Source organism: Lepidochelys kempii, chromosome 7 (genome assembly GCF_965140285.1).
Source record: "Lepidochelys kempii isolate rLepKem1 chromosome 7, rLepKem1.hap1, whole genome shotgun sequence".
NCBI classification, from domain to species: domain Eukaryota; kingdom Metazoa; phylum Chordata; order Testudines; family Cheloniidae; genus Lepidochelys; species Lepidochelys kempii.
The window spans coordinates 37,897,218-37,917,923 of NC_136386.1; the positions used below are offsets into that span (position 1 = coordinate 37,897,218).

The 20,706-nt window shown below is 36.7% G+C and overlaps 1 protein-coding gene across 9 annotated transcripts in view; it reads right to left on the reverse strand.

Moving 5' to 3' along the window:
• The window catches only part of PPARG (peroxisome proliferator activated receptor gamma), a 105,514-nt gene that overhangs the window by 23,691 nt on the left and 61,117 nt on the right, over positions 1–20,706 (reverse strand). For all 9 annotated transcript variants that reach the window (XR_012159868.1, XM_073352271.1, XM_073352270.2 and 6 more), the window contains 4 exons: positions 19,772–19,999; positions 17,167–17,336; positions 11,348–11,486; positions 1,110–1,309 (listed from right to left, as the gene is read on the reverse strand). Coding sequence is in view for 8 of the 9 variants with exons in the window: in XM_073352271.1 (XP_073208372.1) it covers positions 1,110–1,309; positions 11,348–11,486; positions 17,167–17,336; positions 19,772–19,991 (729 nt within the window). In the remaining variant the exon portion in view is untranslated. The remainder of the gene's footprint in view (positions 1–1,109; positions 1,310–11,347; positions 11,487–17,166; positions 17,337–19,771; positions 20,000–20,706) is intronic.

A 20,706-nucleotide genomic window follows, 5' to 3' on the forward strand; every position in this document is an offset into this window, starting at 1 on the left:
AGTGACAAATTATGCTTTAGCCTATACCTCTTGAGGGGCCAGCCAAATGGAGTTAAAACACTGCCACACTTGAGTGAAGGATTTTTGCGTGTGGATGGTACCTGAGTTTGAGGCACCACTTGAGTTATAACTCGAGTTAACTTTGCAGTGAAGACAAGCCTTTAGTAGCAATCAAAAAGTGTGAAATTCTTTCCTGCCTTAGAAAATATCAAAGAAAATCAAATCAACTGGCTTTAGTGTGGTCCTAACTCACAAACTCCCTGATACTCAGCCTAAAGAAACACATCAACACCAATAGCTGTTATTTCTGGAAAAGTTTTTATCCCATGTAGTTGAATGATGATAAAACAAAATTCCACTGTGTTTAATAGGATGTCATAGATGCATACTTTTATGCTGCTTTACAGAGATATTGCTGTATAATAAAAAAGATCTTTACATGTTGCATTTTTCAAGGGAACCCACAAATACATATACATTTATTACTAACTTACACATATATTCCTATAAAGTGTTTCCTTAAAATTTAAGTTCTAGCACCACAGGATACTGAACTAACCAAGATAACTAACTTAAATTCAGGAACACATCATTATATCTTAGGAACAAGCAGTATATTTGTGGGGAGTGGGTGACAGTGCTGGTTCTGTGAATCATTCAACACTTACGAAGCAGGAAACCAAGGAGGGTATGACTATTATCATTTAACTACATGGGTTTAGAACATATCTTGGGTTCACAGCTGGTACTGGTAATAACTACTCTATGGATGCTTGTAATAGTACTGCAGCCTATCCTCTAACAGATAGACCTATTACAGAGATAATGTGTAAGATAAATTATGGTGGAGGACAGGGGAAATAGGAAGAATGGATTGAGGAGTACAAAAAGGTTAAGATGACCTTCAAATTCTTGTACTGATTTCAAGTATTTTACTAGGTGAACTTGGAGATTTTTCAAATTATATTTACTTATCCTATCTAAAAACATTTCCTGTGTTTCAGACACAGCTTGAAATATGTAACTGCCAACAGCAAAGGGTTGGGTTTTTTTAGTGTGTTGTCAATGTGGTAAATCATTTACTTAAAAAAAAAACAGAGAAAACTAACTGATTTGTCTGTCGTTTTTCCTGTCAAGATCGCCCTCGCCTTGGCTTTGGTCAGAGGGAAGGACTTTATGTATGAGTCATACAAGTTCTTGGCAAGGGCTCGAAGATCAGCCGACTCTGGGTTTAACTGGTCGATGTCGCTGGAAATCTCTGCCAAGAGCTTCTCCTTCTCAGCTTGTGGCATTCGCCCAAACCTGATAGCTGAAGAAGACAAATTGTTACATTAGTCACAGCTGCACCTGAACACAAATATATTTTTAAAATAATATTTTCTGTCACCTTTCATAATGAGCATTCCAGAGTTTAATTTTCATTCAGAGTGCTTAGACAAGTGGCAGGAAAATGACTTCACCCAATCGAGTAGACAAGCAGTTGAAAGGGTTCAGAGAATTGTCATAAGAACAAAACTAAAGGAGGAAACAATCTGGATACCATACAGTCAGCTAGGATGCCCTTGTGAAAAGGTGTCAAGTTCTAGGAGCCTGCATGGAAATCCAGAGCTATTCTTCAGACTCATCTGGCAGTCAGATCAGGTGAGTCTGATTAATCCCAACTCATGAGGATAAAAAATGGAGAGTAAGTAAAGACAATGTTGTCGGTTGGACCAAGTGCAGGATTAAAAGTCAGGAAGTCCTGAGTTTTAATCCTGATTCCTCATTGTATGATTTTAGGCAAAAAGGGAATGCTTACCTACTTCACAGAAGTGTTGTGAGAATCAATTAGTTAATATCTATATAGTGAATAATATATAAAGTACAATAAAATGTTATTCTGAGAGCAATTAAGGGGTCAAACAGGAGGTCTTTCAGATGAAATCCCTAGAAACAGCAATTTTAGAAGGCAGCTTGACAGAAGGTTGCTAGTTGCCCTTAAGTTAATAATAAAGGAAACCCGCGGAGGGGTGAGATTTGAATGCTAACTCTGTCTGTATGTGTGCTGGGTTGACAGAGTGGCGAAGGACTCGCCTTCTCACAATACCTCACAACTATCCAACTCAAATGTAAGGCAGGATACAAGGCACACATCTTTACAATTTATAAGTGTGTACCATCCAAAGGACTGTTTACACACATGGGCAATGATTCTGAAAAATCTTTCAAATAAGCCAATAAGATATGTTTCCTAACAGACTATTTTTTTACAATATATAGATTTCAGTAAATGGAATTAAATCTATATGACCCTTAAGAAAATAAGATAGAAAGAACATCAAGGTGAAAAAGACCAAAAAAAAAAAAAAAATCCAAGGAAAAAAGTTTGTGGTGTTGGTTTAGGAACAGGTAAAAAAAAAAAACCTATAAAAAAAGATTTTCCAATTGTCAATGTCTTCTCCCTTTAAAGGTAAAAACATTGTTAGCTTAGTACTTCCAAATGGCTAAACTGGGGACACTTCCTTTGGATTATGCATGCCTCTTTCCTGTTATGAGAAAACATGGAATACTCCTTTTTACACTGGTGTTGTTGGGCCAGAAATAGCACTTTCATAAAACTCAAAATAATCTTTGATGACACAAAAGCATACAAAGCCATTTAGCACCTGTATCACTGACTGACTCTCACTTCATGACGGCTTGTTTGCTCTCACATTTCCATCACAGTTCCCTTGCAGTAAACTCTATCACCAAGAGAAACATGCTGCATATCTCATATCTCTGCGGGTGTCCCCTGAGTTCACATTTCAGAATAAAATCAGAATGGAAGGGAACCTAGCAGGTCATTAGGGACCACTTAACACATTCTATATTTAGACTTTTTCCTGAATATGTCCCCTGCCTACAATTTCTTCATATGGAAACATCTGAATAATTGCCAATGTATATTTGTTTTGGACTGGAGTCCACGTTACCGTCTTTTTTCCCCCCACAGGGATAGTAAATGGACTTAGTCAGCTACTAGCAACAGTTTCCAGTGACACTTCATTGCCAATCCTCTTGATTTCTTATAGTTTAGGAAAAGCTTTCTCCAAAATCCCAGATTTTAAAAGATTTAAAGAAAAAAAAGTACTATACATGAATCTGAATGACTACAGCGGAAATGATGGCTCAAAGAGATTAACACAGTTCTGTCAGGGTGAAATGCCCAAATCCTGCATAAAAGAATGTGTACTCAGGTTTGGGGTTGGTATCCTGTGTAATGGTTGTGAGAACAAAATCTATCTTTTATCAACCTAGGGACAGACTTTATTGTAGTCTTTGGGGTGCTGCCCCCGCTATATCCCTGATCAGCACCTACCAGATACTATAAACTGAATAAGAATGTATCCAATGCCTTCTTGCCTCACCTGGCCCCAAACAGACATCTTGTTTGTTAGCACATTGAGAGTTGGCCTGTAGCCCATCTTCCCAATGCAGAGGGCTTGATTCAAGGACCATTGAAGTCAATGGGAGTCTGTTGACTTCCGTGGGCTTTGGATCAGGCCTAGGAAGATCAGAGCCCCTTCTGTGTTACTGTTCCATCCCATACTCACATGAGAAGGGGAAAAGTGAGGCCTCTATAGCAGGAGGGGTTTGCATGGGCCTTCTACTGACAAGTGAATTTCATCGGAAGAGACTAGAATTGTGGATGGACAGTAAAGGCAAGTGATTGAAAAAAATTACTCATCAAACTAACAAAAGAATTTAGATTCATACCTAGTGAAAATCCACTAAAGTTACTGAAATATTGAAATCAATGGAGACAATACCAGAGACGAATTCAGTTCAAAGTGCTTAAATAAATACTTTTAATTAAAAGCAGGGACTTTGGTTTTATATTTGAACTAGATACTGCTGATACTATCTGTGTATCAAGAAATCTTGAAACTCTTATTTGTTATTATAAGTTATTTATATCAGGAATCATAAAACTGAGGTTTCGGACAATATGCTAGCGTAGTTTATCCTGAATCACTTAAAGTTTCCCACACTATGATTTTCCTTGTACTCCTCATTTTTGAGCTTTGTAACACAGTCAAGACTTGACATGTTGAGGTTCTATGATCTGAGGTTTTATAAGAAATGTTGTTTTTCTGGCTATTTAAGGACAGCTTTACTGTTAATCACTGACCAGTACTAATGATTTGTTTATATATATAACAAAGATGTCAATACATTTAATACAGTATTTATACAATGAGACCTCATATTAGATTGTTATATAATGCTTTAGGTCTCACTTGTGCAAATGTGTTCCAGTATTGAGTAATCAAGGCCGCATTTAATAAAAAGGGTCAAATTAGTATAATTATATTACAGGTAAAGTGTAATACTGTGTACATAATACAGATAGCCTTTATACACAAGGTACATTATACCATATGACTTCATAAAAATTGTCATAGGGAAAACCAAATCCAACATGACATTTAAGACTCTTGCTAGGGGCAGGAAAGGCTTATGAAAAGTGAATAAAATACAGTAGAACCTCAGAGTTATGAACACTGTGGGAATGGAGGCTGTTCGTATCACTGAACAAAATGTTATGGTTGTTCTTTCAAAAGTTTACAACTGAACGTTGACTTCATAGCGCTTTGAAACTTAACTAAGCAGAAGAAAAATGCTGCTTTTAACCACCTTAAATGAAATGAACATGGAAACAGTTTCTTTATCTTGTCAAATCTGTTTTTAAACTTTTCCTTTATCTTTTTAGTAGTTTACATGTAACACAGTACTGTACTGTATTTGCTTTTTTTTTTTTGGCTCTGCTGCTGCTTGATTGCACACTTCTGGTTCCAAATGAGGTGTATGACTGACCAATCAGTTCGTAACACTTGTGTTCGTAACTCTGAGGTTCTACTGTACATTTTGAACAGGGAACCAGAGTGATTAGTGCTGTGAAATTCACATTTTCATTAAAGTCTCCTTGTCCTCTAATAAACCAGCTTACAGGCTTTAAATAATGTCAGAGCTCTGACAATTAGTAGGATTATGTTTTATGATTAATTTGTCCACTTTTTAAACATATTTGTTCATTTTGCAAGAACCTCACCATGTCAGAGAAGAGTCTTGCAATGCTCTGGTGCCTTTTTAGGGCTTTTGCCAACAAGATCGACTTTCCCTGCCCCTCACCTCTCTTTTAAAGAAGGATTTATAAATTGATGATACAGCTTAAATGAGGTCTGGCAGGTTACTAAAGGACATTTTCTAACTCCCAAAAGCCAAAAAAGAGGCAATATTGGTGTTAAAATTAAGGATCTTGGATGCAAAGGGAAATCATAATAATACATTTGTTTAGATCAGTAGTGGTATGTGTAATAGCTGTAGCATTAATCACATATACAAAATATCTACTGTTAGAAACTCATGCTTCAGTATGGATATTGATAATGTGTTCACCACTGTAGTAACTGAGTGCATGTGGTGCCACTGGCTGGATGTACTTAGAGTCCAATTCTGAAAAGTGGGGACTTGAGACACGAATAGAAGTGGAATTCAGAGGGTGTATCTTCACAGGAGATACTCAGCAACTCACAAGAACAGGACCTTAGAGGGTATTTCACCTTCCTATCCAGGGTAGGTGCTGATCACCACTGAAAACAGAATACCAGAGTAGATGGACAAACTGTCTGTTCTGTTATGGTACTTCCTTTGTTCCTAAACTATATTGCTATATATGTACACAATACATTCATAACAAGGCACATGATATCTTTAACAATCTGAGAATATCAGATATAAATGCTATGAACTCACTTCCTGAAGCATGCTATTGCCTCTAAAAAATAATGGCAATAAAGCGTGGCTAAGAAATATAGCTCTACTGGATACAAATATTGAGGCCCCATTCCTCACTTACACAAGAAGTCTCACTGGTTTCAATGAGACTATTCTCAGGAGTCAGGGATTGCAGGATCACACTCATGATTTTGAAATCTCACTAACAAAAGTTGTCCTTTTATACAGACTATTTTTATACAAAGGGAGAAGAAAAATGGACACTATAATACTTCCCCTTGGTGAATTAAATATTCACTTAGCTCTAAAATTTTCATACCCTTCTCCAAGATTTTAAACAACAGGATTTAATTTTTTTTTACACTAGATAATCCCTCAGTGTCAAAGTTTTTACACCAAATCTCAACTGAAAGTCACTTAATTGATCTTACATTTTAGGGTCTATCCAGACTAGGGAAAGCTACTTTATTAAAGTAGAGTTGCTTAACACAGGTATTTTGATAAGATCAAGCAATATTTACCCTGCTTATACTTTGGTTGTTGGTCCCTTTATAGTGTCTAAAATTTACACTCTGTTGTACTTAGATAGGCCTTTGTTTGTAGCTCACTTAAGGATGTGTACATATATTTTGAGATTAAAAGACAACATAAATTCTAGTTCCTAAGGACATGTTTTTTTTATTTTATACAAGTAAAACTCTCTCATGCTCTACATCCAAATTGACTGAGCAGTGTCTCAGAGCTATAGTCAGTTTACGAGTATGCTAGGAAGAAATTAATATAGTTCTTTAAACAAAAAAAACAAACTAACAAGCAAACAAAAACTTAATTGAAATATTAGGATCATTTCAAAATGGAGACTGATTTTCCATGAGAGGATAATTGCCATTAAGCTGTACAAATAATATTATTGTTAAGACTAATAATACTATTTTAAGACTAAAAATAATACTATTTTAAGACTAAAAAAGAAACCAGACTGGAATAAGGACCTTGCTAGAAATTCCAATACTGGTGAATTGGTTAATGCTCATTGGTTCAAGAACATTAATACAAACCAGTATGACACAATTTTTAATTTGAAAATATTATTTTTAGTATGTATTTTTAGAATTTAGTATTTAAATTGCTATTTATATTTAAAATATTTTTTTCTTTGCAACTTCCAAATTTAATGTGTTTGGTTTCTGCTTCTTTCAAAAATGTATAATTTACAAAGAGATGTCAAAAAGCCTTGTGGAAAATGAAGTTGCATCAGAAATGGTCACTTTTTTCTTTTTTCATAAATTGGAAATTTTGGGTGAGCTTGATTGGTTGTGAACTGGTCAAGGAGAAGTGCTTTATCAAAGTTTTATAAAGGCTGTTTGCATAAAAATCACAAGAAAAAGTACCATAAGGGAGACTCTGTGTCTCTGCTGATCAATAAGGTTGAAGGCCGTTTTTCAGTGTGCCTGTGATTTTATGAATGTGAATGTATTTATGTATAATTTAATTTAGAGTTAAATTCCAGTGGTATAGGGGAAAAACATATCAAATGACACATGAGGGAAGCGGTATATAATTTGATATTTATTTTCAAAGAATATTTTGAAGTAGAAAAGACTCAGGTTTCGTATTGTCAGCTTGACTGCAAATATTAAATGTCTTTTTTTAAAGATACGATTAATTGTAATTCCTATTTTCTAAATGAAAACAGAAATAGTACAGCTGGACATACAATAGAATTATCCAACAAGTGATAATTCACTAAAAGGCTTGGGTAGGCTAGGCTTTGTTACTTTGAAACAAAATTAACATACAGAATCTTGTCAGTCAGACTTTTGATGAGAATATCACTGTTCACTTTTTTTCCTCAAACTCATGCATGCTGCATTCATAATTCAATTAAATACAACAAACAACAAAGCCAACTCCTAACATATAGTGTTGTTAGGCTAACATTAAACAAACCAGGACTATCTTCTCCTATTCTCCTATCAGAGCATGTATCCGCTAACCAGCTAATCAAGACAGTGGGCAGGAGCTATCTCCTATTGGCCTGAATGCCCACCACCAGTTCAACAATCCATTGCATAAGGGTTAGTGCCTATCAGACCACATACACATTGGTTCAACAAACGAGAGTATAAAGAGTATTCCTGCTACTATCAGAATTTGTATGTACCAGTTAGGACCCAAGCCTGTTTCACTGGAGTCAATGGCTAAACTCTTATTGACTTCACTGTGAGCACAAGCTGGCACTTATGGTTTTCTGTGCTCTCTCTATCTTTGGGACTTATATAGCTGCTCATCACCACAGTACTTGAGTGCCTTCCATGTAAAACTGCTATAGATTAGCAATAGTGAAGTCCATAATGGTCTTCATGGAGTCTCCCCTCTTCCCTCTTGTCAGGGTATAAAAAGTTAGCTTTGGATAAAGTTGTTTTTGTTTGTTAGTAAAAAAAAAAAAAAGTGGAAAAACCAAACTATCTTATTTTTGGGGAGATGGAAGGAACCTCGCTGTTGTGAATGTCATTTGTTGTTAGCCTAACAATAATTGCTTTTTCTTTTTTTCTTCTAAATTTGTGGATGCAGCATGGATTGGTAAATATTAACACAATGGACCTTTCAAATAGGGTCCTTTTAAACCTTTAAAAGGGTCCCTATAAATCACAAGTTTACATAAAGACACAATTAATTTAAGTAAGGAGTTCTGGTGAAATTATAATCCAGGAGAATTAAACTCCTTAAACAAAGGATCTGTCACCACAACCTCACAATGCATTTTTCCTGCAGTAAATTGCTGCACATTTTGGTAACAACATACAGTTAGAAAGTTTTGCTACAAAATAGTCTCAATTTACAATGCGTAGTCTAAACTACAGTATTATAATAATATCAGTGACATAGTATCAATAGTTATGAGAGTAAAATGCCACATCAAGATAAATTATTTTTTATTCTCTGTTTCTCTGGACAAAGCTACAATACTCATCCTCCCCTGCCACCAAGTAGTGTTTTACAAAAGAAGTTGCCATATGTACTTTTTTTGTCTCTGACAGGAGCTGACTTTGTGTAAATTGTAATTTCAGTGAGAAAGAAAATTTAAGCAAGCTTCTGATTAAAATTACGGGAACCCCTGATGAGAGATACATAGCAATAGAAGATGAACAACTGTGCGTTAAACAGTGTCTAGTGATTATGGATAGAGAAGGAAAGGAAAACAACATCCAAAGCATGAGAATACTTTTTTAACCTCCACTCAAATGTTACAAAATGTGGTTAGGATCCTGCCTCCTGAAAGTGAGCTATTCATGAATATCTTCATGACTTGGAACCTTCAGACCCAATGAGTCGCATTCTACATGGGTATAAAATCCAGAGAAATTCAATGGCATTACTCCAGTATATACTGTTGCAAAAGAGATCAGAATTTGGCCCAGTGTGTGTGGTGGCTTCCAGTCCAGTTTTGCATTTCTATATGTCCTCACAGCATGAGGCTTTGTCTTTAAAGGCACAAATTTAATCTTTTATTGTCAAATCTATTTTTTAATTTATACATGGCAAGGTGACCTTCTGCCATGGAGCAATATAAAGATATCCTGCCTAGCAAAACAGGGAAAGATATTACTTAAGAAGATCTGAGTGCTTGAAAATATACACTATTGGCAAAATTCTCCCTTGGACATGCACGTGGCTCACTCTGACATCAGTGGAAGCCATATCCCTCATCTACAAGAGTATCTGGCACACGTCTTGAAAATAATAACAGCAGCTCTCTCCCCCTGCCCCGCCTCCCCCGAGAACATGGTAAAATTACTATAAAAATACCCAGAGAAGTATTTTCAAAATGAGATTTATTTTTAAGAGTTACTGTTGCATCCCAGAAACTTGAAAACCATATTTTCCATTAGGAAAACATTTCCCATACCAATGTATTCACTGAATTCACTGTATTAACTTCAGAAACCACAGTTAAGCTTTCCTCTTGGGAACAGTGCACTAATTTTTTATACTGAGAATAATGAAAGTCCTAAAAAAAACACAGAGAAATTATTTTCCCAGTCATGTTTGCAATTCTTTACTCTTAGAATTACATAAGTCTCTATGTTATGACATTTAATTCCTGTTTTTACTTGGCTTTGCCAAGAAAAAAGAGTGAAGAATCTTCATATGGCTCTCTCCCTTCGAAGATTCTGAAATAAGTATTTTCAAAGGAATTCAGATACTGACTTTAAAGCTCACAGGGACCTTCTAGATTTTCCTGTGCCACAGAATAGTATCATACTATGTTAGGATTTTAGTGCTATCTGCTTACATAGTGTAAGGGGTTCAACTGTAAAATTGTACACTTCTTTATAGCCTAAGTCCAGAGGGTATACAAAAAGGAAATGCTGTTTGGGATTCACATTTGCGATTAAATTTGCCTATAGGTGGTGGAGAGGCCAGAGAAAGCTCTCAAAGCTCAGGAACTGCAGTCGTCCTGCTAGGTGGTGGGAGGGCATCTCTAGAATGCGTGTGCAAAGGAATTCCACACTCCTTCCAAACAACAGTGCCAGCTCTACACATACCAGAAAGAAAGAGGAAGATTAGGGGTGGGCCAGTAGTGTGACCACTTGGTTTGCAATTATGCACATCTAATGTCCTAGTGTGAGGAGACTTTATTACCATTAATGCTACCAAACTTGGATAGGTGTTCTGTGCAGCAAATTGAAATTATTATTATTTACACACTTTTGGTAAATTCCACACTACACAGAATATATTTTCCAGAATTAAGGTTAATACTCACTGGTTTTGGCCCTAAATGCAAAAGGCTGGTGTGTTAAGGTATACAGCACAATTTAGACAGGAAGTAATACAGTGAAGCAAAGAAAGATAAACAGTTGCACTAGTGATAATTACATGAAGAATGAAAAAAATGCTTCATTAATTTGTTAAGGCCACAAATGATGGAGGATATAAAAACAGTTATCATATTACTGATCATTGCAGATCTCCTCCTACTGTCAACCCTGTTTTCTCTAGTCCTGTAATAAGACTGCAAGCTCTTCAGGGAAGGGACCATCTCTTTGTAATACAGTAGAATCTCAGAGTTACAAACACCTTGGGAATGGAGGTTGTTCGTAACTCTGAAGTGTTCATAACTCTGAACTCTGGTTGTTCTTTCAAAAGTTTACAGCTGAACATTGACTTCACAGCGCTTTGAAACTTTACTATGCAGAAGAAAAATGCTGCTTTTAATTTAAATGAAACAAACATGGAAACGATTTCTTTCCTTGTCAAATCTTTTTTTAAACTTTCCCTTTATCTTTTTAGTAGTTTAGTAGTTTATGTTTAACACAGTACTGTATTGTATTTGCTGTTTTTTTGGTCTCTGTTGTTGCCTGATTGCATACCTCCGGTTCCAAGTGACGTGTGTGGTTGACCAGTCAGTTCGTAACTCTGGTGTTTTTAACTCTGAGGTTCTACTGTATGCTTGTGTAGTGCCTATCACAATGTGGCTGGGGCTTCTAGCAGTACAAATAATAAATAATAATCTAATTTATGATTTTTTTCAGATCAAATACTATATTTTTCAGTATGTGCTGACAATTCATGTACTTACCATTATGTGACATGCCAACTGCAAGGCATTTCTGAAATCTGCAATACTGGCATTTATTCCTGCTTTTCTTATGAATGCGACAATTCAGATCACATCTGTCATAGATTAGCTTTAACCTGATTGTTCTTCGAAAGAAACCCTGCAATAAAAATAAAGGCATGGAAAAGGATCAGTCTAAAATATCTTCCAGTGCCTCTGCCTCATTTGAAAGGCAGATTCCACTGCACTGAATATACTGTAGCTACCTTTACTTTAGAATGTGTGTTAGAACTTTTCCATTTTAAGGTTCTGCACATTTTCAAAATATCAGAACTCATTACCAGATGTAAGAAAAATTCTATGGATCATAGCAAACCCAATCCACTCTCTGAATCCAGGAGTTTAAAAAAGAATGATATGCAAATGCATCTGGATGGGTTGCACACTCTCCAGTTTAAAGAACTACTGTTGGTGCCTCATGGAAAACATTATAAAATATTCCATGAAGAAAGACATTCTACTTCTGCATCATATATTTTCTGTCGTTATTTCCACAGTTCTTTTTACTGCATGAAAAACAGGCCCTCATAAGCCACTGCTGCTTATGCCTCACCTGAACTCATACTTCTCTATTAATTACATTAGAATTTAATTTCCATCTTCCCATTCTTTTAATTCAAGCAAATCATTACCATCCAAGCAAATCATAAGATTGGGGGATAGTTGTTGGTTTAGTTATTTTCTCTAAATACCTCTGCTTCTTCATTATCTTCAAATGTTTTTTATTGTTGGAGGCCCATGTACTTACAGAATATTTATTTTCCTTCATTTATTCTATTTCTTTGGCTGTTTTTATTGCTAAACTATTATTGTAATATTTATTTCCAGGATCTGTTTATGTTTGAAACATTCAGTTTGCTCTTATTGTTTTGAATTTACAGGTCTTCAAAATATACAACCACCTGAAAATTCTAAAATTGATGTGATAGCCAGGATAACTACTTCAAAGTGCAATATAGCCCTGTAAAGAGACAAAGTTTTGCTGGTCATTATGGAAATTCATAATCATGTCTTTTCAGAACACTTTTTTTAACTTGAAGCCTTATAGGCGTTGAAACACAAGCAGAAAAAATATTTTGGTTTACATGGTTGTTTAGATTTTAGCATCCATTCTAAATTCTACAGCTAGATGAAGGTTTTTTGCTTGTTAGGAACAATGTAAATAATATCCAATGAATGCACATGGATGATTTTTTAAAAATCCCATTACATTGCAGCAATAGGACAATCCAAAGGCAGTGTATTTCTTAACAGATTATTGTACTTGCTGGATTAGACTAGGATTGTCTTTGACTAAAACCACATGGCATGTGCAATATTTGCCGATAATTAAACTGCTGGTCATATCTCATGGTTTAGAGTTGTATTCTCAGATCATTCATATGCAGTTTATTTTAATAAGGCATGTCCAAGTTTATTACAGTTCCTTCCTTGTTACAACTAGTTTTTCTCGCAGTTCAGTTGTAAGCACTGTGCTGACTTCTTGTTTATATATTTGACTGTGACCGTAAGTAATCAATAACAGATGTATTGCTCTTCTGGGGATTTCTCGTAGATTCACAATTTAATCCTTTGAGTTTTTGTTTAAAACCAGAGCAGGTCTGTGCCTCTGTAATCCCCTATTACTGAGGATAGTGTAGCCCTACAACACTCACTTATCCTTTTGGTCTTGTACACTCTAAACATAGCTGGCATCAGTGGGTGCTTTGAAAGGGAGTAAATGAATTTTTAAAGTCATATGGCCTGATTCACCAATGCCCTTCGATCGTGTGTAGCCATTTACAACTGTGCAAAGGGTATAAAATGAAAATCAGAAGAATATAGCCTGAATGTTAAATTGCCTAGAGATTGACTAAAAATTTAAATTATGTAAGAGCCTGATCTTGCTTCCATTAGAATAAATTCAGATTTTATGAGTGACTTCAATGACAGCAGGATTGGGACACCATCTCTTTTCATTGACCAAACTGGGAAAATAAATGAATAGCATAAAAATAAATGAACAGCAGAAAAATAAATCAATAGCATAAATAACAAAAATTAAACTAGATTTTAAAATCCTTTGAATTTTAATATAAAGTTCTGTTTGTAATATATGAAAGGCAATTTGTTTTAAATAAATATTTTTAACATGACAGTGCCCTTTTAAACAGAACACAGATCTCATATTTTATTGGGTGATTCTTCAGAATCTCACAAGGCCATACTTATGTATCCTTTGTGATCTATATGATTTTGCATAGAATCCCTATGCATAGTAATTCCATGCTCAAATAATAATATAGCAGCAGGGTTATATTACCAACCACCTGACCAGGATGGTGATAGTGACTGTGAAATGCTCAGGGAGATTAGAAAGGCTATTAAAATAAAAAACTCAGTAATAATGGGGGATTTCAACTATCCCCATATTGACTGGGTACATATCACCTCAGGACGGGATGCAGAGATAAAGTTTCTTGATACCTTAAATCACTGCTTCATGGAGCAGCTAGTCCTGGAACCCACAAGAGGAGAGGCAACTCTTGATTTAGTCCTAAGTGGAGCACAGGATCAGGTCCAAGAGGTAAATATAGCTGGACTGCTTGGTAATAGCGACCATAGTATAATTAAATTTAACTTCCCTCTGGCGGGGAAAACACCACAGCAGCCCAACACTGTCGCATTTAATTTCAGAAAGGGGAACTACACAAAAATGAGGAGGTTAAACAGAAATTAAAAGATACAGCACCAAAAGTAAAATCCCTGCAAGCTGCATGGAAACTTTTTAAAGACACCATAATAGAGGCTCAATTTAAATGTATACCCCAAATTAAAAAACATAGTAGGAGAAGCAAAAAAGAGCCACCGTGGCTAAACAACAAAGTAAAAGAAGTAATGAGAGGCAAAAAGGCATCCTTTAAAAAGTGGAAGTTAAATCCTAGTGAGGAAAATAGAAAGGAGCATAAACTCTGGTAAATGAAGTGTAAAAATATAATTAGGAAGGCCAAAAAAGAATTTGAAGTACAGCTAGCCAAAGACTCAAAAAGTAATAGCAAAAAATGTGTTAAGTACATTAGAAGCAGGAAGCCTGCTAAACAACCAGTGGGGCCACCGGACGATCGAGATGCTAAAGCAGCACTCAAGGACGATAAGGCGGTTGCGGAGAAACTAAATGAATTCTTTGCATCAGTCTTCATGGTTGAGGATATGAGAGATATTCCCAAATTCTTTTTAGGTGACAAATCTGAGGAACTGTCCTAGATTGAGGTGTCATTAGAGGAAGTTTTGGAACAAATTGATAAACTAAATAGTAATATGTCACCAGGGCCAGATGGTATTCACCCAAGAGTTCTTAAGGAACTCAAATGTGAAATTGCAGAACTACTAACTGTAGTCTGTAAACTATCATTTAAATCAGCTTCTGTACCAAATGACTGGAGGATAGCTAATGTGACGCCAGTTTTTAAAAAGGGCTCCAGAGGTGACCCCAGCAATTACAACCCAGTAAGCCTGACTTCAGTACTGGGGAAACTGGTTGAAACTATGGTAAAGAACAAAATTGTCAGACACATAGATGAACATAATTTGTTGGGGAATAGTCAACATGGTTTTTGTAAAGGGAAATCACGCTCACCAATCTACTAGAATTCTTTGAGGGGGTCAACAAGCATGTGGACAAGGGGGATCCAGTGAATATAGTGTATTTAGATTTTCAGAAAGCCTTTGACAAGGTCCCTCACCAAAGGCTCTTAAGCAAAGAAAGCACTCATGGGATAATAGAGAAGGCGCTCTCATGGATTAGTAACTGGTTAAAAGATAGGAAACAAAGGGTAGGAATAAATGGTCAGTTTTCAGAATGGAGAGCTAAATAGTGGTGTCCCCTAGGGGTCTGTACTGGGCCCAGTCCTATTTAACATATTCATAAATGATCTGGAACAAGGGGTAGACAGTGTGGTGGCAAAATTTGCAGATGGTACAAAACTACTCAAGATAGTTAAGTCCCAGGCTGATTGCGAAGCGCTACAAAAGGATCTCTCAAAATTGGGTGACTGGGCAACAAAATGGCAGATGAAATTCAATGTTGATAAATGCAAAGTAATGCACATTCAAAAACATAATCCCAACTATACATATAAAACAATGGGGTCTAAATTAGCTGTTACCACTCAAGAAAGAGATCTTGGAGTCACTGTGGATAGTTTTCTGAAAACATCCACTCAACGTACAGCAGCAGTCAAAAAAGCGAACAGAATGTTGGGAATCATTAAGAAAGGGATAGATAATAAGGCAGAAAATATCATATTGCCTCTATATAAATCCATGGTATGCCCACATCTTGAATACTGCATGCAGATACGGCCGCCCCATCTCAAAAAAGATATATTGGAATTGGAAAAGGTTCAGAAAAGGGCAACAGAAATGATTAAGGGTATGCTGCTATCTGAGGATAGATTAATAAGATTGGGATTTTTCATCCTGGAATAGAGACAACTAAGGGGGATATGATAAAGAGCTATAAAATCATGACTGGTCTGGAGAAAGTAAATAAGGAAGTGTTATTTACTCCTTCTCATAACACAAGAACTAAGGGCCACCATATGAAATGAATAGGCAGCAGGTTTAAAACAAACAAAAGGAAGTACTTTTTCACCCAACACACAGTCAACCTGTGGAACTCCTTGTTAGAGGATATTGTGAAGGCCAAGAGTATAACAGGGTTCAAAAAAGAACAAGATAAATTCATGGAGGATAGGTCTATCAATGGCTATTAGCCAGGATGGGCAGGGATGGTGTCCTTAGCCTCTGTTTGGCAGAAGCTGGGAATGGGCAACAGGGGATGAATCACTTGATGATTACCTGTTCTGTTCATTCCCTCTGGGGCACCTGGCATCGGCCACTGTCAGAAGACAGGATACTGGGCTAGATGGACCATCTCTTCAGTATGGCCGTTCTTATATTCTCATGCATATTTGTGTGGACACATAAAGAAGGTATGATTGCAAAAGACACTTGACACCACATGTGAAAGGAGATGAGTATTGGGGTTTGTATATCACATTTTAGCTATTATTTAAACAATGTTTCTCCTTTCCCTCCCCATCACCTCCTTTCATCACTCAGTGCTGGTTTCATAGTGTGGCTTCTCCTTATACTGTATGAAAAACTAATAAAATCATTTAAAAAAACCTATCCAGGCTTGCTAAACAAAAAACCAAAACAAACAAACAAAACCTCTGCTCCTAGAGCAAAGACCAAATGCATGGGAGAGCTAACTGAGAAACGTTGGATTCAGAGCACATTTGGGAAAGGCTCCCTATTTCTGAGAATTCATGCAGAGTTTACAGCTAATCCACATGCTAACTGACATTAATGATAATCACAGGAGAAATCCTGGAGGAATAAAATGATGTACCATCTGTCAGGGTCAGAGAAATAGCTGGGTTAAAACTAAGTTAGCCAAACTTACATGAATTAGGATAGAAAATATACAATTTCATTCCTGGAGAAAAGGAAGACCAATGGTGAATCTACTACTCTACACACATTCAGTGTTAGAACAGTTCTACTTGACACCATTGAGATGTTAATTCCATTGCCACTGGACCTTCAGCATATCCGGATAGTGCTGCTGTCCATTAATATTCTATTAAAATCAGTAGAATGGAATTCTTTTTCTAGGGATATTCAACAGCACAGCTAAGGTGACCAACCTGGAATACTTGGCAGCAGTCAAGAAATGAGAACGTGGAAATGATAGAATGTTCTTATTTCAGGCAGACACTATTGGGACAACCCACCTTACAACCTTCGCATGCATGCACGCCATAATGAAATCCAGAAGCCTTGTCCCCACATACTCTGCATTCTATAGCCATGAGAGAATTGGAGGTCTCTTCAGGAAGTTTATTGTACAACTGAACTTTTTCTGAAAAATAAGGTGGGGAAGGAGGCTCCATTTTGATTGCACCTGCATATGTAAGAGATTTTAAAAGATTAATTTATCATCTGTTATAAAAGGTACAATAAGATGTCAAGAAATAGTGACCAATACTTTCATTATAACTAACAACCACAGTAAATAGGGCCAAAAATTCTCCATCCTGTCTAATAATAAAATAATGATAAACAGCTGTAAATATTAGCTCCTTAAAAGGCTACAAGCCACAAGTAGCCATCTAGTAGATTGTGAATGAGGCTGAACTATGTTGAAGATGGCAGGGTCTGGTGCAGAAACGGGGCTATTGATCCAGTCTTCAGATTGGTAGTGCAGAATTGGTTTAGGTTGGGGACCTCATTGCCCTCCACAGTGGGGACTTCGTATTTATTCCCTGACATAGTTGTCCTCCCTGAATCTTCCTTCCTCCCGCCCTCCCTCTGCAAAGAGTGTGTGGTACTTACTACAAGTCTAGGGCAGCAGTAGCTCTGGGAGGCAGGGATTGGAATCCCTAACAAGGTCTAAAAAACGACGACTCACTTGAGCTACTCAGTTGGATAATTTGGTCAAATAAAGATTGTGCTGGTGTTTTAGAGCCACTTCAGCTCTTAAGAAACTTCACTCTGTATTGGTAAATATAATTCAACCCCAGAGGCTGGTTACTGTTACATCTGACCCTTCTGAAAATTACTAATTAAAGTGCCCTTTATAATTCTAAAAAAGTTCAGCGAATACAAATAAATATGGCAATTCTTCATCAACCTATAGAGTTGGACATAAAAAGGAAGCGTTGACTTTACTAGATTATAAACTCATAGCAATATTACATTTTAGGAATAGGGAAACAGAACAACAAAGCAAGAAAGATAATATAACAATAAAGCAAAACCTTCCTTTTCAGTGGCAAACTCAGTATATGCTGTATGGATTAGGCTCACATTCATCAAGCTAATTCATCAAGCTAAGTTATACAGCTATGAACTGGAGGCAGAAACTATTACTACTTTCTTTCCTAACAGTTACCAAGGCTGTGATAATCTTCTCATAATGGTATATTTCCTATTCTTCTAATCCAATATGCAATCATCTTTGTGGTATCTTTGCATGAAGCCTTGTCTGTGTGATTCCATTTTACCTGTGTCTTGTCTTATGTGCTTCAGTGACAATGAGTGTCTATGTTGTGCACAGACACCTTTTATCTGTCAGCTTCTGGTCACTGTGGGGCAAGCCGTTACTTGCTGGCATCGTCCAATAAAAGATGTCAATTGTTTCCCACAAAAGTCAAACAAGTACCTTTTTGCTCTCCCGGCAGGGAGCAGACTCATGCCTACTGTTACTTTTGCACTTTACTTTGTGTGTTTACTGTTCACATCATGTAAAATCTCTAGGGATGAATCCAGTCTCCAGTGCCATGCCACAGTAACTTTGACGGGTGCTGGGATGATCAATGGGATGGGGGAGAGAGGAGTAAGAGGGCAGGAGTCCAACCCCAGGCTCCAAAGAGACAGCCTATTGGCTGGAGTATTTCTGCTTCCCTAGCAGGTCCTTCAGAGGAAGTGGAGACGGGCTGAAGGGTGTATGTGTGGAGGGATGAACTAGAGAACATGCACATTGACAAAACTTCCAGTCCCTCCTTCAAAACACCCCATGTGTTGCTGTGCAAAGACCCTTTGGGTGCAAGTCCCTGTGCTGCACAGATGGGCACCCCCCTTTTGAAGACTCCTCCAAATCTTGCCCCCCAGTGCATAGTAGGACTATACCAGTTCTGCTGCCAAGGGCTTTCCAGACTTGCACACTGAGGGCAGGATTTGCCACTTGATAAACAATTAATTATAAAAAGAGAATAAGAACTGCTTATGATCATTGACCATTAACAGGAGTCACATGGCTTTAAGCAGTTTTTTAATACAGTTTTTATGACAGATTTCCAACTCGCCTTATAAACAAAAGAGACAAAAATATATAAATCAGAAACTCTGGATGTTGTTGATAAAGAAATAAATCATTCTGACATCATTTTAGAGTACCACATGGGGCTGAATCCTAAAGTTCGCTCAGGGAAGTCAATGAACATTTGCCTGGCCCACTGGCCTAAAAGAGCAGTGGTGTGATTGTCAGCAGAAGTGGGGTAACCATGTCCTTAGGAACAAGTCACCTCCCTTCAGGATGGGAAAACTTCCATTTGGGATTTTATTCATAATTGTGAAGCTAGGGGCTGCTTTGTTTACATGCAACAATACAAAGGGAATGCTCACAAAACTCCAAAGGCCTGTCTACATTGGGAATATCTATGTCTAATTTGCTTGGTTTTTAATAAAGCTTCAAGGACATTTTACTCCAAGAGTATCTGGGAGAGAGGGAGGTTCTGAAACAAATTCTAAAAAATCTTTTGTGGAGGGTACACTTCCCAGAGAATTAAACAATTCAAATTTGGACAACCTGAAAAGTGAAAAGAATACTTTGCATACTTTGGCATTCCTGGAGCTTGATATCATATTTGTAATCAATGGCTGTCTGGTCAGTTCTTGCAAGAGGAATATCTTCATAGTGTGGTGAAGAAATACTAGAAAAATCAACAGTGGTAAAGGGCTTTATGTCAAAGGAATGGGAGTGATCTTCCATGGCAGACAGATCCACTTGGCTAATTCCAAAATTAATGGGCCAAAACGGCATTTCTGTGTCGACCATTGTAATCCCTGAAAGGAAAAAAAGAAAGAAACAGACATTTTAAAAACTGCTTCTTCTCCATCCAATGGGGACTCAGTAGGTTCCCATAATTCCTGTTACTGTTAGGTGAATAATCTACACACATACACATACAGATGCATAAAATAATTATTTACTTTATATTATTACGAATAGCTAAATGACACACATCCTGCTTTTATATTTTAAAAAATATTTATACCATGTGGAGGCCTTCAAGTTACTTACAAAAATGGATATTGCTAATTTAAAGGAACATGGGACATGATTCTCATCTTTCACCATTTTTTACACCCATGTAAATTCATTGACTTTGGTGGGGTTACTGTTGATTTATACCAATCTACATGAGAGCAGAGTTATGGTGGTTTTGGTCTGCATGGGTTAATTTCTAACATTTTCAGACTCTAAATTGATTTACTAAGTATTCTGCCAGGTTTGAGCTTCCAAAAATCCTAACCATTTAAAAAAACATATTTTATGCTATGAAAAATATAGTTGATATCAATATTATAGTACAAACAGCAGGCGGGAAGTTTTTTTCAAAAACATTTAAGTGATTAAGTCCCACTGAAGGCACTTTGAAAATTTTACCCTACATCCTCAGAACCATGGCTCGAAGAAACTTCTTGTTATAAGTTTCCATACCCCATTATGTTTCTGGGTCTCCATATTTTCTCTTAAGTTTTAAAAAGAA